The following is an 18722-nucleotide window of genomic DNA, read 5'->3' on the forward strand; positions in this document are numbered from 1 at the left end:
AATTCACTTTGATAACTCCAAGGTTAAAAACAGGCAAAAGTCCACTTACCTTTTGACTACTACGGAAAATTTAATTCCAATATCCATTTGTTCACAGATGTTTTAAACTGAGTGTTCCAAGGCAGAAGTTGTATCATGAAAATAGCAGATAATGCCTTTCTCAAACCCCAAGAAAAGAAAGTCACAGTTTACATCAACAATACGTTACTTGAATTCATCAATTTCCCATTTTGTGAAGGTATGAATTTTAATACTTACAAGATAAGAGATAATGACATTTTTATATTTGTCTTTGAAAATTTCATAGAAATCTTACAATTCTGAAGCTAATGAGCTTGGTTTGCTTTGTTTTATTAGAAAAAATACTCAGGCAAGGTCTACAATCATCTGTCCATTATAAATGACTTACAAGAAACTCATGAAGCAATAAAATTAAAAAAATACAAATACAAACTATATCTGAAACACTTCTATTTGGCAATTTTATAACAAACTCAAAAAAGAAACAAAGATTACGGATTACTTTATAGGTACAGAAAAAGCAGTAGGTGAAGTGCTCAAGCAAAAAAACAAAAAACAAAAAACCCAAAACACTGCATTTTTTTTTTCAAAAATAAAGTCACATCACTACAGATTTTATGAATAATACCCTTATTAAACAACCATTCCAGAACATCTTATATTAGTGGTGCTTTTAATCTGCACTTCATTTTATTTGATAAGATTTTGTGTGTGTAAGTAACATTTTTAACCCACTGGAGATAAGCAAGTGTCTCGTGTCAGTACCAATGCAGAATACATTTGTATTATATTAGGATATGATCACTTCTGCAACCAAAGGGTTACTTTAAGTTTTATTATATTTAATAAAAATTTAGTGTAAAAACTGCTGGTCATTAGTTCAATGTAGTAAATTCCTCCCCCATAAGGAGGATTAACTCTGCAGTTTGACTGCATTTATCCATACAAATTTTACATATTAGTTCCTTCCAATAGTAAGGAAGAAACTAATTTCATGTTCACTATTAGAAAGGAGTGCCATCAATTAATTATGGGTACTATTCATCCCTCTAAGATTTCTGGGAAGGATGTTCAACGTATTTTTGTTCTTATAACAGATATTAACAGTAGTATATAGTCCCTTAGGTATGTAAAAGAAGTTTTTTTTATTGTTAGGGAAGGTGCTTTTTTTTAAACAATTCTTCTGGCAGCACTAGTGAATTACAATATCCTTCAATATTATTTCTACCATAATATATACATTTTAACTTTCATGCCTCTAGAAAAACATCTACAGTACATTTCATAATATAAAAATATATTACAAATCTGCTGAAATATTTACAAGCAATGTCCTATTATCTATATGCAACATTTTTGTCTCCATACAAAGACTAACAGGTTAGACACATCTCTATTTGTCAGTTAAAAAAGTCCATGGCTTCTTGCTTATTAAGCAAGAAAAAGATTTTACTTTATTTTTCAAAGCCAACTTTGGTGCATAAAGGATTGAATTTCTAGATTTTTTTTTAAAAAAAATACCACTTTCTTTACATCTAGAAAACATTAGGCCAAATAAAAAAAGAATACAAGTGAATGAGGATCCTAACAGGTCAAAAAAGTAAAATAAAACACCAGTAACACTAACTGCTTAAGTAGAGGTTTTTCAAAAACCGTCCATTTATATGGAACACGTAAAAGCAGATCTCATTAACATACTATACTACTGCTGAATAGGGGGTCAGACATACTGCAACACTCTTAACATCTTAAACCGTACTATATGTATTCATAGTTGACTGGAAAAGACAAGCATTCCATCAACATTTGTTTAAACATTATAATCCAACATTTTAGGTATCTGCAAAAGGACACGAGATTACAAATGACGAATGATTACTATCCACCATAGTCAAAGGGCAACAGGATAATCCCTTGGTAGCTGTTTTATTGTCTGGCATGTATTATATTTAGTTAACATTGACAGGAAACCTAATAGCTTGTTAACAGTTGTCCTGGGAATTGTGAATAAATGGTGATGGTTACTTTTTCTTTTCATCAAATATAAACTACTGTATTCACTAAAGAAAAAAGCAGCTTAAAGAAGCAAGCATGCAAAGCCTTTCAGTTGTTCCACTAAGTTGCCAGAAGAGTGTTTGCTCAGTCTCCCACTGTACCATTCCATGAAAATGTGGATATACAGTAATATATTAATATATTCCACGGAAGTGTCAACTTCATTCACAGAATGTTTACACCAAGCATAAATATCTAAGAAGAAAAAAAAGAAAAAAAAAAAAAAAGGATGGGATTTGACTAATGTGCAACTTTATTTCTAAATCCATTGTCAGTGACTAAGACTGCAGATGTCCCCATTTGCTTGGTTTTTACCTCTTCAACCTCTTCTGGGGCATTGTTCTGTAAAAGAAGACAGTACAGTTTTACATAAAGACCCTAAGATTTGAGTCAGCAAGAGTATACTCAGAAATAATTACTATATAAAAATCTACTTTCGTTAATTTTATTAAAACCAGAAAGCATTTCAGATGATCCCATATTAGCATACATTTTAGACAATTATTTGAAATCTTCTATTGGAGTCATCATTTTAGCATGACATTAGTAGCTGTAACTGAATTCTTTTAACCACTTTTCTCCCTTGCAAAGTTTCGGTCTTCAGCTTTCTTTGATATTGTGCAGTTGGTCCCAGATCAACACTGATCTATCCTGCTAAAAATACAGTTTAACTTCATGTGAGGGGACCTTAATTTTTTTTTGGGAGAAAGGGTTGCTCATCTTTCTCAAAAAGTTAATCTCAGAGTAATTATTGCATTATTATTTTAAAAGTTTATTTTTTTCTTTTTAAATCAAATTAATCAAGTTCCACAAAATTGATCAATATAAAGATGATTAACACCTAAGTTAGATTATAAAAGTCACTGTGTTAAGCAATTCTAAAACACACAATCCAACTTACTCATAACATTTTAATGATTTACTGTTAACATCAGTAATTCACGTACTGAAGTATTTTAAATAGTTGCATTTACAAAGATAGCAGATACAGTATGTCAATTTATTTTCATATTTTAAACCAAGTTTTCATTAATCTGATTCGTGAAATGCACCAAATATTAAAGGTGAACTGAAAGGCTTATCACAGATCAAGACTTCAGAGTAATCAGAGTAATCACTAGGTCACTGGATTTTAAGGAACAAACATAGAAACCCTGAACTTCTGTTATGGCAGAAAAACCTCTTTGTTCCAACCTATTTTCATGGATTTTTAATATAAACCCATACATACGTATATTTGGACATTCAAAAACTTAAGAGTGAATTAAGCATTTCAGATTACCTTTAAAAGCCGTACACACACAGAACTGTGGGTACTGACAATTATGTGAACACACTAATAAAGAGGGGGGAGAAAAATACAGGAAATTATTAGAAACAAGATGGATTAGAAGCCAATCATTTTTGTCCTAAAAACACAACTGTGAATGCAGCTTTAAGACAAGTAACACGTAATGCCCCCTTCTGGCCCCAACTAAAAATCTTGCATTAAAAAATAACAGTACTTGCATACAAGTACAGACTTCAAGGTAATACTGCATGTATTACAGTTGAATATAAAATATGGAAAGATAAATTTGGACTTTAAAAAAAATCGATATACAAACCAGTATGTGATCTTAACAGAAGTGATCTTTCAGGATTCCACTGTATGTACCTCCTTTACTAGAATTTCTGTACACCAAGCACAAAAAAGTAAAATACACTTGGTAAATACACACATTCCCCATTTCTCAGTAACTAGAGTTCAGTTCAAGAAGTTAAGTAATTCTGAAACAGCTTAAGACCTCAGAACTTAACTCCTGGACGCTGACAGGATAGAGGCTCCCTGCTCTGCCGTATAATGCATTAACAATCCTAGCTTTCCAACGTCAAAAAGTTAAGTGAGGCTTAAGACTATATTTAAGTAAATCAAGTGTCAAAATTAGGACCTTACCTGTATATGTTTGGGTCCAGAAGCAAGGCAGTATCTTTTGGTAGTTTTGATAAATGAACTACTTTAGTTTTTAACTGATGCCGCTCACTTTCATTTACCCACACATCAGGCAGACTATGAATAAATAAAATAAAAATATTCAAAAAAGATAAAAACATTTTTCTTACCATACAGCTATGTGGTAAACTAGTACAAATAACCTTCACATTTCACTGGTTAAAAAGTATCTTCACTGGAGTGAGGGAAAGACAGCCCACCTTTACACGATACTTCAAAGTTTTTAAAGTTCTCAGTGTGAAGAAGATGCTAAACAGAATTTAGATTATTCCAGAAGAATATTAAACCAAACATACTGTGATAATTGCACTATATTGTCCATTTAACAATTTGATGTGAAAATGGGTAGCAGGAAAAACATCCAGATCTTTGAAAATACTTTATTTTACTGGGCACACATTTTTTTCTATGCACAAAAAGGTAAGTAAGTGAAGGCCAGAATATACTGCAGGCATTGAGCTTCAAGTTGCATCAATTTGCTTGCTCCAAGTTCAAAGATTTCCATGTAAAAATGCTCCAATTTGCTGAAGTTAGTAACTAATTATCTTCTGGAAATCCAGGCAGTCACCACAAAATATTTTGACTATGTAACAGCTCTCATTGTGAGATGGAATAAAACATTAAAGGGACTTGTTGCTTCAGTGTTACTTGCAGTGAAACTTGGGGAAGATGGCTGGAGATACCATACACAACTTATGTACGCTTTGTACATTAATTCTTGGAAACCAAACACCTGACTTCAGAGTGGCTTATTGCATCATTGCTTCTTTTACGGAAAGCACAATGCGTTTTTAAGGGCCCACTGAGGTTTTCAGGTAACACATTGTCAGGAGAGGTCCTGGGCTTGCAGAAATCATCACTGACTTTCTGAAGACCTGCTTTCCTGCCTCATTCCAGAAGTTCTGTGACCAAAGCAATTTTATAGACTTTTTCAAATTATTACATGAATCTCTCTTTATCAGCAATGAAAGTTCGCCTTAACTCATTTTTTTTTTTGTAAGGCAAACAAAAAATGAAATTAAATAGAGAACTTCTGTCCCAGAAGGAAAAGTATTCTTCCCAGTGACACTTTTCCCTTTTCATCTGAAGGTGGAAAAAAAAAAAAAGACGGGGAGAGGAAAAAAACAAACTGCCACCTAGGAAGCAATCCATATCTCAACTAAGGACCATGAAAGGTGTAACAATATTGTAAGGTTTTATTTTAAAATAAAGCCAAAAATCAGGTATTTGGCAAACAACATTTGGAAGACTTTTTTAGTAGAAGCTATATGCTGAACATGCAAAACAATATAACCAGCAAATTAGAAGACTTTTCAAATTCAAAGACTACTTGAAATATACAGAAAGACAACAACTCAGTAAACTAAAAAGTACTGGCACAAATAATAAATTCCTAATCTAAAAAAATATGTAAAAGTCATTTCCCTCTTGTAGAGGAAACAGGTTAAAGACTAGTATTTACTTTTCCTGAAAAAACATTTAGTGTACAAATAACCTGGAGCGATTTAGCAGTTTCTCAAGATGACTCAGAGTAGAAAAAGTTAAATTACTATTACTAGCTCCATCTGAAAGGCTGATGAGCATCTCAGCACAATGGAAAGGATTCAGAATGACTGCATTCAACTTTTCTAAAGTGTGAGTACATTCCCTGTATGAGACAGACAGATGACATGAGCCATGACGGTACCCCTGCATTTGCTTTCCTTAACTGTAATAATAACATGAAATCACATCTACTGAATACTCAGTAATTCAAAACTACACCATTCAGTGCAGGAAATAAACCCCCTACCAGACCCAAGTAAGATGCAAGAAAAAACAATATAAAACATTATTTTGACCTGACCAAGCAAATCTACATTTTATTGGGGATGTCTTAACATTACGGATTAATTTGTCCTCTCCAATGCAGAGACTCTAATATTGTATTCATCTGCACGAGCAAAAAACTCATTCAACTGTATTAGAAAAAAAGTAGCTTTCTCTTTTTAATTTTACCTTTCATGTTCCCAGTGTTATATGCTTTTTATATTGAAATGCAATTACTTTATCTGTAATATTTTAATAAGAATAATTTCAGAATTATACATATAGCATTACCAAATGTCCTAAAAGGAAGCAAAAAACCTGAACTTTTAATACAGTATTTTAGTTAATTCTCTCCCAAGTCAAATTGAAACTTGCAGCTTACAAGTGCTGCAATGAGCAACAAAAGCTACAGACAGTTTAAAATTGCAACCAAAAATGGCTGCAGATAAATCATCACAAACCCTAGTCCTCTGCAAATAAGTTATAATAGGTTCACACTGTCAAGGTCACACTACTGCACGTGACTAATTGGAGATACTATGAAACTGAGTAATTTAAACCACCTCACCAAAGCAAAGGTAAATGTCTAGTATGCTAAGGCTTTACATTACCATCCCACTCAATCACAAAAGCAGCAATTAATCTAAAAGATCCCCTTGTTCTAAAAGTCAATTGTATGAACTATGACTATTTCATCTGAAAGTGAAATTCTTGGCCAATGACTTCTGTTAGCTTAGCGGTATCTTCCTGGTACAACTAAAGTTCCTTTTAAGACAGAGCTTCTAAACCTGCTGTTCCAACCTAACTGTGCAGCTAGCTATACATCTTAGAAATATATGTCTTGGTAGCTTCCATCTTAATGTGAACTAAATATCCCAGTAATTTCAACTGTATGCAGGATGCATACAGTTCCTATGGATCCAGGAATCAGTATGCAGAAGCACAGATCCAAGAAATAAATTCTATTTTAATTATTCTTACATTTAAAAGGAAAAGCAGTTTATCACCTTAAAACTTGTGGAAACATGGAGCATACAGCTACTGTCTCTCCTAAAAACACTCTGCCTACTGCTCTCCTACAGCATAGTGGAAACCAAACATTTATTCTACTTTTCCATACAATTAAGATAAAAATATTTACATATAAATGATATTCTGTGACAGAAGAAAGAGATGTCAGCTATTTTGAAGTAGTAGATAAATTATTTCTAAAGTTCACTTACTACTTCAATGTCCCAAGCCTGGCCAAGGGCAGTATATTTCTCCTGCATTACACACAAGGCTACTCACTTGGAACAAGGTGGGGGGAAAAAAAAAAAAGGCCCCTTTAAAGGGCCAACTGTGGTTATCACACTGTTAAAATTGTGGCACCTAGGCAGTTTATTGTAGTTCTGCTGTTACACTGATGATTATATAACTTCAATACCTAAAAGTATTCTAGGATCACAACGGACCCATAAATAAAACTAAGTTGTATCACTGATAGATTGCCTTATGTATACGGCTGGCAAAACCAACCTGAACTCCCCATTCAATAAGTAGAGGATCTAGTTCTAAATACCCATAGTGACAAATTGCATCAAAAACACAGCTTCAAATTTACCTGAACTGGTATCAGAGTCTAAAGACTTGAAAACTACAGTAAAACTAAAGCAGTGCTTATTATTTTTTATACTTCTAAATTACTTTTTTTAAAGTGTTTTTTAAAACCTGAATTTTAATTTAAACATTCAAAGGCAAAACATCATTTAGCGACAGACAATTCATTTACCCCACTGTAAATACTTCCCCATTTAAATCCTGTATCATATCATTAATAATTACTCACATATCCTCTGGTGTCCAATGAAGTAAAAGCTTTATTTTTCCAGAATCTTCTTTTCTTTTAGCTATTACCTGGTAAGAATTACATAAATCATAGTTAAAACAGAATCTGCAGATATTTTGCTCATATACCATTGTTCACGTTCAATTAGACATTCATAAAAAGCAAACTGTTTTTACTCTTTGAAAGTTGCCTTAATTTTATATATAGGTAGAATGTACATGTCACTAGGTTTAATATTTTCCTCTAACATTGATCTATTGAGTGGTCGCTGGAAAAATGAACAAGCAAACAAAAAAAACATCCTGTAAGTACTTGTCTTAAAATAGTTCAAATTTTTCAGCAGCTAGTCTGAAAGCTTTGAAGAACATACTTTCCTCTACAAATACACGCATGTTGTTCCACAAGATGTGTATAGACGATTGTTGTGGGTTTGGGCCCAACACGACAACAAAGGAACAGCCCCATGGCTGCTCACTCAACTCCACACACACACACACACACTCTGGGATGAGGAGGACAAAGCTCATGGGTTGAGACAAAGGACAAGGAGGGTTCTTCACCAATTAAGGTCCCAAGAAAAACAGACTCAACTTGGGGAAAAAAATAATAATTCAAGTTCACACTAATCAAACACACACAGGACACAGACAACACACAGAGCAGGGCTTGCATATGTTACCCCACCCCTCCCTTCTTCGCGGGCCCAAATCACTTTGTTCCCGGTTTCTCTCCCTCCTTCCCCCCAGCGGCACAGGGGGACAGGGGATGGGGTTTAGAGTCAGTTCACAGGCTGGTGGTTTCTGCCACACCATCCTCCTCAGGAAGGATTCCTTACAGTCCTTCTCTGCTTCCCCACAGGGTCTCTCCCATGGGAGAGTCCTCTACGAACCTCTCCTTCATGAGTCCTTCCCACAAGGTCTGGAGCAAGCTGCTCCAGCCTGGGCTTCTGAGAGTCACAGGCTCCTTTGGGAACAGCCACCTCCCCTGGCACCAGGGTCTTCCAAAGCTGCACAATCATAGTCCACTGGCAGCAAATCCACTGGGCCACAACATCCAAGTCCCCTGGCCATGTTCACCTTCAGGGAATGTTCCACCACATTCCTCCACGAGTGCAGGGGGACAGCCTGCCATCTCACCATGGGTTGCAGGGAAACTTCTGCTTGGGCACCTTTTTCCCCCTTCTTCCTCACCAACCACCAGCACCGTTCTCATCCTGCAGCACAGCTCTCATCCTGCAGCACAGCTTTTCCCCCTGCAGTGCTTCTCTGCTCAGGTGTTATAGCAATTCTTTCGTATGTTAATTGCCGAGGCTTATCTATTGCTCTTTGGCTGGGTATTTGGAGTAGGGGGAACTTCTCAGCTTCTTACACTCCTGGCGCCCTTCACCTGCTACCAAAAAACCCACCAAACCAGAACAAAGATTCTAGAAACTGATACAGCTTATAGTTTAATTATACCATGGCATCATTCTCTCACAAATGCTTTAACTTCTGCAGACATAGTATGTATAACTCCCTAGGTAAGCTTTACTTAATCATTTTCAATACCTAAACCAAGCAATGAATGAGGCAGTAACAAAGGCTACTTGGGAGAACTCATAGGCTTACAGAGAGTGTTTAATGCACAAACAATTGGGGACCCTTAACATTTCAGAGTACACATTCTACTATCGTTATATGAATGACAGATTGAATGAAACGGACAAGACCTTTTGACAATGGATAGAGATTAAGGAGAACATGTGTACTGGTAAGGTCGCAGACACAAAGTGAGAACTCCTTTCTCATCACAGCTCACAGTAGACCAGTACATAAGATAGCCCCACAAGTTTATAGGTGTAGGACCCTGAAGCTAGACTCCCACATTTAGCTAAGATAAAGTTAGAAATACAGACAGAGATAATATAAAAAAAAAATCTGTTCATTCAGGTACAAGTATGTTAAGGTATCCCAAAAATTTACAGTACTCAGAAAAATCAGGGAAAAGCCGTTCACTTCCTTCCTCTTCTACTGATCTGCCCTCAGCTTCTCCTTTACTACACATCACAATACTTCACACGTTTTACTGTTTGCCTCAAACACCAAATCTCCCACGTTCTGAACCCTGAGCATAAAATGCTTGTTACATCTTTGAAAAACTATACACAGCCATTGCAGATACTGTACACTCCAAAAAGGTCACCAGAGAACCTTCAAAGCACAGAAATAAAGAAGGCTGGCAAGTGATCTTTAAGAAAAAGGCTAAATTACAATGCAGCATACTAAACTTAAATGCTGACCTCCATAATCTGCATAAATCAATGCAATTTCCCACAACTGAATATCACAGTAAATTAAACTTGGTCATGACATTTCAAGAATTTCATAAATTTGTTTAAAGTTTTATTTTTACAACTACACAGTAATCCTCTACACAGAAATCATGCAGACCCATGTATCCACAGCCTTAAAAGCCAGATGATTAATACAGACATATTTGAGATACCTGAAACTGTCCATATGCTTGTAGATGAGAACTGGAACATTACATTGGCATAGCAAGGTTTTGGTAGCAGGGGGTGCTACAGGAGTGGCTTCTGTGAGAAGCTGCCAGAAGCTTCCCCCATGTCTGACAGAGCCAATGCCAGCCAGCCCCAAAAGACATCCACCACTGGCCAAGGCTGAGGCCATCGGTGACAGTGATAACACCTCTGTGATAACAGATTTAAGAAATGGAAAAATTGCTGCACAACAGCAGTCAGAGACAGAGTGGGAACATATGAGAGAAACAACTCTGCAGACACCAAGGTCAGCAAAGGAGGGGAGAAGGTGCTCCAGGCACCAGAGGAGAGATTTCCCTGCAGCCTATGGTTAAGAACCATGGCAAGGCAGGCTGTCCCACTACAGCCCATGGAGGTACACTGCAGAGAAGAAATTTACCTACCTGCAGCCCATGGAGAACACCACACCAGAGAGCAGGTGGATGTGCCTAACGAAGACTGTGACCCTGTGGAGAGCCCATGCTGGAGTAGGCTCCTCACCAGACCTGTAACTCCACAGAGAGACAAGCCCACACTGAGCAGGTTTCGCAGCAGAACTTGTGACCCTGAGAGGGATGTGGGCTGGAGCAGTCTGCTCCTGAAGGACTGAACCCCATGGAAGGGACCCACACTGGAGCAGTTCATGAAGAACTGCAACCAGTGAGAAGGTCCCAAGTTGGAGAAGTGTCTGAAGGACTGTCTCCTGTGAGAGGGATCCAATGCTGGAGAGTGGGGGAAGAGTGTGAAGAGGAAGGAGTGACAGAGACAATGTGTGATGAACTGAACACACCACCCACTCACCATCCCCTGCACGCCTCAGGAAGTGGAGTCCAGAAAGAGAGGGGTGGGGGAAAGGTGTTTTAAGATTTTGTGGGTTTTTTCATAATCCTACTCTGATTTGATTGGCAATAAATTAAAATTAATTTCCCCAAGTAAACTCTGTTTTGCCTGTCATTGTAATTGGAGAGTGATCTCTCCCTGTTCTTGTCTTGACCCACAAACCTTTTGTTTTATTTTATCTTGCCTGTCCAGCTGAGAAGGGAAGCGACAGCAGGCACCTGGTATCCAGTCATGGTCAACCCACCACTGTGTTTGAGATACTAAGTTTCTACACAACATTGAAGCCTCACACTAAAAGGCTTGAAACGGCGTTGCCATGAGATATGGAAAAGGCCATCAAATGGCCTAAGTGAATTACAGTAATGAACAGTTCTTCCCAAAGGAGCAGGTTGCCATTATTTAGCCTCAGTTTTAGCATCTCTAATTTAGTATATATTTACAGTTCTTCTGGAAATGAGATTACGAGGCAGAGTAAGAAAATCTGCTTTTGGTGTCTGGTAATACGAAATAAACTGAAGGAACACTCTCTGCAAGAACTGCAATAGAATGTCATACTTTTTTAATAATCTTTGCCAGTAAGACAAAGTGAAGAGACTCCTGCATCACAGAACACTATAAGGTTCCTCAATTCAGGCATGTGAAACCTTGCTCAGACTTCCCCTCATAATTCTCAAGCCATACCCACAACAGGATAGATTCCTGTGTTAAATTTGGAACAGAGATGGAAACCCTGACTCCTATTTAAATAAAGGCTTAGAATCCACTCTTCCAGTCCCTTCCAACTTGAAGTTTTAGCTTTTGCCCAGAACCCAGATGCTTTTTCTGCAAACTCATTTTCTTTGCTGTAGACTGGAGCACCTGAGCCTGGAACCAAGAAAAGATGTCAAAGCTTACTTTAGAGGGCAAACAGGGCAATTTGGTCTCAGATTAACCTTCAAGTTTTAAGACAACACATCTGTTCTCTCATGTAATGCAAGCATCATGGTATCACACACTGAAAAGCTTACAGGTGACATTTTAAAATGTTACAATTTGGACATAGTAACACTCAAGTTAGAAAGAAGAAACTCTCCACAAACTGCTCTTCATCCTATCTAAAACTTGAAGGATATGAACTGGAAACCATACAAAACACACAAGTCACAGATGCATATTACATGTAAGTACTAGTTAAAGCCATGGCTGCTGTTCCTCTATCACATGAACAACAGCATTGCTTCTACAAGGATTTATGGTATAATACATGGTAATTCCAGAATTTCATTTCTTTGTGGAAACCATCCAGTATCATCACCTGCATTCCCGAACAAGCAAAAAGTAATACAGAAACTCTGATATTAACAATTTTTCATTTTCAGAAATATGCTGTATAAAATTTAGGACTCTGCTGTCTTAAGAGCACCACATTGAAAATAAAGTTATTAGTAAAAATTCGGAAGATGAAGTTTTGATGTGTAAAAGAGTTTCAGGGTGGAAAATTTGCAGCAGTTCAAGTACTGCCAGAATTATACCACTACAAGTACCATTCTCTAAAGCCCGAGTAACATCTTCAAGCAATCAGTGCTAAACCAGCTTTCACACACATACAAGTTTAACAGAAGAAAGGAAATTCTAACAGTATAAATTTTTTGTAACAAAATAGCTAATCATATACAATGTATGAAAGCAATGAGTTATGCTATAACTTTCATACAGAGATATACTTGTAACCAATGCAAACACTGCAGACTTTTTCGTCATATCTTGGCTTATCCTGTCCCTACTAAATAATCAATACTCAAAATCTGAGCAATTCACTTGTTTTGACTGGGATGAAGCATCTTCTCTCCAATATGTAACAAGCCAATTTTTGTTTAATGTTAAAGTAGTATGTTAGCTTTTTGTTAGGAGACAACAGAAATCTGGCATCTAATAGCTGCCATTGCTTTTTCCCCACTTATATTTTGAAACTGTCAAATGTAAATAAGTTTATATAAAAAGCATCTGCCTTAATCACATGTAATGAAAATTTTACCATCTCCTAGGTAGGCTAGAGTTGGAAACAGAGCTATGATGCAGACAAATGTAAAATTGCAAAAATTTTGCAAAAAAGCCACCAAAAAAATTATTTGCTATTTTGGTGCTAGTAATCAGAGCATTATGGTCAAGTCTGCAAAAGTTACAACTGAAATGGAAGAAATCTAGCATATTTGCAATGATGATGCTCTGAAGACTTAGAACTGTTTTGCAAAGAACTCAATGCTATTTAAGTTTGTAATTTAAAAATGTAATTCAGCTTTGTTTCAAAAAAGCTCTTACTATAGACTCTAAATTTCATGCAGTGTCCCAGGAACAGAATGAAAATTTAGTTTGAATGTATCTCTGTGAAGGAAACGTCTCAAATTAGAAACGGAGTTCTGCTGACCTCTTCTGGAAAAAGAAAAAATCTCACCCTATATATTAGGATGCGCCTCACTTTTTTTGCTTCCTCAGTTTCAAAGTTTTTAAGATTTCAAAACATATGTAACTAGTCTCAATACATGTGATCACTGAACTATCTAAAAAAGCTAAAAACAGTGAAGAACAGTTTAGTATTAAAATATTTTAGAGAATTAATTCTAGTAATTTGAATAACTGGGGGGAGGGTGTGCCGAGGACAGGGTAACCCAAAAGCTACATTTTTAAACTAGCGTATTATCTGCTCTTTAGGTCAAATGGAGATGCTTGACTTTTTCAATCTGACAATTCAGAGAAAAGAAGTACCAAGAATTTGACTCCAATAAAACACAAAGCTGAAAAAAAGAATAAAATAATAATGAAGTCAAAACTCTGGATGGCAAAAACATTTCTTGAAAAAGGCTTTTTTGATCACTGCATTCTACAGCTTTCCATGGCTATAAAGAAAGGTATGGGTTAAAAAATATATACATTTACAAGGATAGGTTTAAAAATATATAAATATACATATTTTTATATAAAATTAAAGCAGTGACTTTTCACAGGAAAGGTATCTACAGAGACTGCTTAGAAATTCTTCAGACTGGTAATTTTTCATTAGGATATCCATGCTGTAAAATACTACATTGTGCTGACATTATTCTTAGGCTGCATAAAAATAAAGAAACCTACATAATTTATGTCAGTTTTCAGACAGGTAGTTTTTCAGCTTTCATATTTTTCATCTTTCCAAATAATGCCCCTAATAATTACACATTTTTTCATCATCTGAAGGTGGACCAAACTGCATAATGCTATCTGGCCAGTCACCATTAAAATTCAATGTCTAAATGCTTCTAAGTTATGCAAAATGTGTTTGCATCTGAGGTGACCATTAGCTCAGTGTAACAGCACATACGCAAGACTGCTGCTATTCTACCTTTTCTTTCTAAAGCAGATTTAGGCTGAGTCTCATCAGTATAGCTGACACTAGCACAAGCTCACACACCTGCAGCAGCACAGTAACAGGGCAGCAAAATGCGGCACAGAGCTGGAATCTCAGACCAGTTCTCCCACTGGTACAACTTCTCCCACAACTGAGGCCTAAGCAATTTCTGATCTAATCAATCCCCTACACCACCTTGACTGACACATGCACAGATAAAAGTCAAAAGGATTTTCACCACTTCCTCCAAGTTAATTCAAATCAGTTTTAGAGCACATTTCTCCCTCCAGTTCCATCTCCTTATTAATTATTCCAATACCCAGAGGTGAGCTTCCACAACTGAGTAGTCTGTGTGGATAACCTTTCAGATGAAAGCAAGCTGTGAATTGAAAGAGAAGCTGCTTTTCTCACAGCACTGTAAAATCCATGTTGGCCAGAAAAACTAGAATGAGATTTAAATACAGGAACAGCTAAGCCAGCTGCAAATCTTCACTTGCAGGTGGTGCTCTATGTACATAAAGTTCAGGAGTAATCATTTGGGAAAAATTTCTAATATAGGCCACAGGTATTCATAACAATCATCAGTCTTGTAGAAAAGAACAAAATATGTTTCATGCATATAAAATAATATTTTATTTATGGAAAGAGTGACAGCTTGATAGTCTGAATCGTGTTAAGGGTTAAGCCACAGTCAAATACACAACAGTCAGCATTCCTTCCCTGGACTGCAGTTCATCTTGCCCTAGTCTGCCTATTTACAAAGCACCGCCCCTGATGTTGTCCCATCTCTTAATTCTTTTCTTTAGCTGAGTCTCTACATTTTTTTGTCCGTATCTTCCACTTTGGTTAAGAAAGCCTGAGGGTATATAGCTTTTTGAACTTGATCTGTATACTCCAAGTACTTTTTTCCCCGTTTTAAGCTTTCCTCAATTAATATTGATGTTTATCCTATCCAAACATGAGTGAAATTAACAATTTGGGATATGGAAGCAGGAAAAAAGGCCAGGTCCCCACCTGGCACTTGCCTCCTTCTACCAATTCACTAACATTTTGGTGGTATGTTTATTAAAAGAAAAAAAATGAGGGACAATAATACATTTATTCCTGATTGTATCTTTTAAACTGAAGGAATAAAAAAAAATTTCAGATTGGCATCTTCAAATACTCAATTATACCATTACTCTCAAAATATTCTGTGATAAATTACCACTGTCATTCATAACTATGAAAATACCATCTAAATTGCATTCTTATTTAGAAGATATAACCAATTTTTCTGCAACACATACTTGCAGTTAGATACTCCCAAGTGTATCAGACAGGAAATGTTGCAAACTATTGAACTTGTATGCTAGAACAACTACTAACACTACTTTTAAGAATTTACTAATAGACGTGGACAATTCAGCGATGTATACTACCCACTATTACTTATTTCTGATGAAATGTTTATAGCAGTAAGAGGAAAACAGAAAACTTTTTGAAGCATTTTATTTTTCAGACACATAGAAAAACAAACAGAATCCAAAATATGTATACTTACAGTACTATGAAATACAACACTGTGGCCTTTTCCTAAACTTTCTATATGTGCTGAGAGGTTAAAGCAGATGGCTCGATGTCTTATAGCATCCAGTGTTTGCGCATCAAAGAAGTCATGAGGTCTTGCTATAGGAAAAAGGGAAAGAGATCCTCAGTGTTGAAAACCCTGAAAGCATTCAAACACATTCAAGCACATAAATAAGTTGAAGTGTCGTTAGTAAATAATTTATCTTTATGGCAGTAGCACCACCTTGTCAAGAGTTGTAAACACTGATTTAACCGAGAGGAAAACAGTTCATTTTAGTTTGGTCAAAACACACTCTTAATGGATTAAAGAGCTATCTTGACAAACTGAATTACGCTCTCATTTTTTAAGCTTCAAATGAATGCTGCTTGACAGACGGACCACTCAGTGGATAAGAAATTGGCTGGATGGCTGCACCCAGAGAACTGTGGTCAACAGCTCAATGTCCACATGGAGGCAGGTGATGAGTGGTGTCCCTCAGGGGTCAGTATTGAGATCAGTGCAGTTTAGTGCTGTTTAATACATTTATTGGAGACATGGACAGTGATATTGAGTGTATCTTCAGCAAATTTGCTGATGATAACAAGCTGTGTGGTGTGGTTGACACCCCAGAGGGAAGGTACGCCATCCAGAGGGACCTTGACAGGCTGGAGAGGTGGGTCAGTGCCAACCTCATGAAGTTCAGCAAGGCCAAGTGCAAGGCCCTGATGAGAAGCTCAACATGAGCCACCAGTGTACGCTCACAGCCCGGAGAGCCAACTGCATCCTGGGCTGCATCAAAAGAAGCGTGGCCAGCAGGGCCAGGGAGGTGATTCTGCCCCTCTACTCTGCTCTGGTCAGACCCCACCTGAATACTGTGAACAGTTCTGGGGCCCTTAGCACAAGAAAGATGTAGACCTGTTGGAAAGGGACCAGAGGAGGATCCAGATCAAAGGCCTGGAGCACCTCTGCTATGAATACAGGCTGAGAGAGTTTGGGCTGTTCAGCCTAGAGAAGAGAAGGCTCTGGGGAGACCTCATAGCAGCCTTCCAGTACTTGAAAGGGGCCTACAGGAAAGCTGTAGAGGGGCTTTTCATCACAGAAAGTAGTGATAGGACAGGGGGTAATGGTTTTAAACAGAGAGAGCCAATTTAGGTTAGATATTAGAAAGAAATTCTTCACTATAAGGGTGGTGAGGCACTGGAATGGGTTGCCCAGGGAGGTTGTTGATGCCCCATCCCTGGAGGTTTTTAAGGCCAGGTTGGACAAGGTTTTGCGCAACCTGATCTAGCTGTAGGGCTCATTGCTCATGGCAGGGGGGTTGGAACTAGATGATCTTTAAGGTCCTTTCCAACCTTAATGAATCTGTGATTCTACTATCTCTTAATCTTCAAAATTAAGAATTAATTAATTTTGCTCAGTATTTCTGGGAACATCTATTGCTGTAATCTCTTAACAAAAAGTAGTACCAGTACAAAGAAACCAAACCCAGAACTCATTAAAAATGTGACTTATAATTAAATGCAAAACTAGCCAAGTTAGGTTCTTACATTTATGGGAACCTAAACGGCCAAGTCACCTTTACAGAACAGTCAACAACTCAAATATTACTGCTGTGACTTCTTAAAAAATAGTATTACGGTACTTCAAAACATGATAACGAATGCAATCAATATCTTAAAAGCAGAATTATACCTATACCTTATTTCTTAACCTTATAAAAACCTAACTGCTCTGATGCAATTTACAATCACTAGAAACCCCAACTATTTCCAGTGAACTGGGATGATGCAAAGAGATCAACAACGGCACTGAAAACAAAACCAACTTGATACTGCAGTTGAATACAAAGCAAAGGATGAAGTAAGAATTATTGTGAACTTAAAAAATTTATATATTAACTAGTATTTTCTGTATCTCCAGGGAGTAAAAATGCTGGACAGCCATGTAAATGCCTCCAAACTGCTAGACATATTCTATGTACAAGTTGTCATTCCATGTTCTTCGACTACAAGTAAATAGATTATTTTCTAGCCAAGAAGCACCAACTACATCACATACTACACTTCAATTTACAATAAGCAAAGTGCAATTAACATCCATCTTATATTTTAAAAGCAGTCTAAACCTAGCAGGCACTAGTAATGTCTTTTTCCTTTTATAAAAGGAACTTTATAGTTAACTGTTTCTTGAACAGTAAAAAATTACTGAATTCTGACTTGGACTATAGAAAAGGTCTACCAATTCTACAATAAAAGTACTTAAAAGATAACTGCTAGTAGGTACATATTTTATACTGTTAGAAATACTTCATACTATTTTTTTATTTATCTTACAGTATGATAATAAAATTACATGAGCAAATAAAGTATGAAGTATTGAGATATTTAAGCCTTATTTGAGAGCAGTAATTCTCTAAATAACACACTAGAATTAAAAATAAGAATAGGAGTTGATACATTATCAACTATGCATCATTCCATAATCTACAAAAACAGTGATCCAAAGATGTTTTTTTAATTTAAAACAAATTATATATTACCTTTTCACCATGAGTATCTATCCATTATTTCAAATTAAACTAAAAAATTCACTTAAAGCTAGTATTTGCTACACTCCTGGGACTAACTGTTGTTAAGTATTCATCTGTACATTATGCTCTTGTTCTATCTCAGTTGGATACTGCCAATTAGGCAATCATTGCACTGAAATGTTTTCTTGTTTTAAGCGATAACACAGAATTGCAGCTCA

At 36.5% G+C, this 18722-nt stretch overlaps 1 protein-coding gene across 2 annotated transcripts in view; it reads right to left on the bottom strand.

The window, feature by feature from the left end:
• Window positions 1–335: 335 nt before the first annotated feature.
• Window positions 336–18722, bottom strand: part of AEBP2 (AE binding protein 2) — a 52399-nt gene continuing 34012 nt past the window's right edge. The window contains exons 5-9 of one of the 2 annotated variants that reach the window (XM_051640478.1): window positions 15969–16093; window positions 7707–7774; window positions 4013–4126; window positions 3684–3750; window positions 336–2418 (exon numbers count right to left, since the gene is read on the bottom strand). In XM_051640478.1, coding sequence (XP_051496438.1) covers window positions 3696–3750; window positions 4013–4126; window positions 7707–7774; window positions 15969–16093 — 362 coding nt within the window. In that variant the 3' untranslated portion in view covers window positions 336–2418; window positions 3684–3695. The remainder of the gene's footprint in view (window positions 2419–3683; window positions 3751–4012; window positions 4127–7706; window positions 7775–15968; window positions 16094–18722) is intronic. The other variant, XM_051640487.1, reaches the window with a different exon arrangement.

This window comes from Apus apus, chromosome 1, assembly GCF_020740795.1.
Source record: "Apus apus isolate bApuApu2 chromosome 1, bApuApu2.pri.cur, whole genome shotgun sequence".
Lineage (NCBI taxonomy): Eukaryota > Metazoa > Chordata > Aves > Apodiformes > Apodidae > Apus > Apus apus.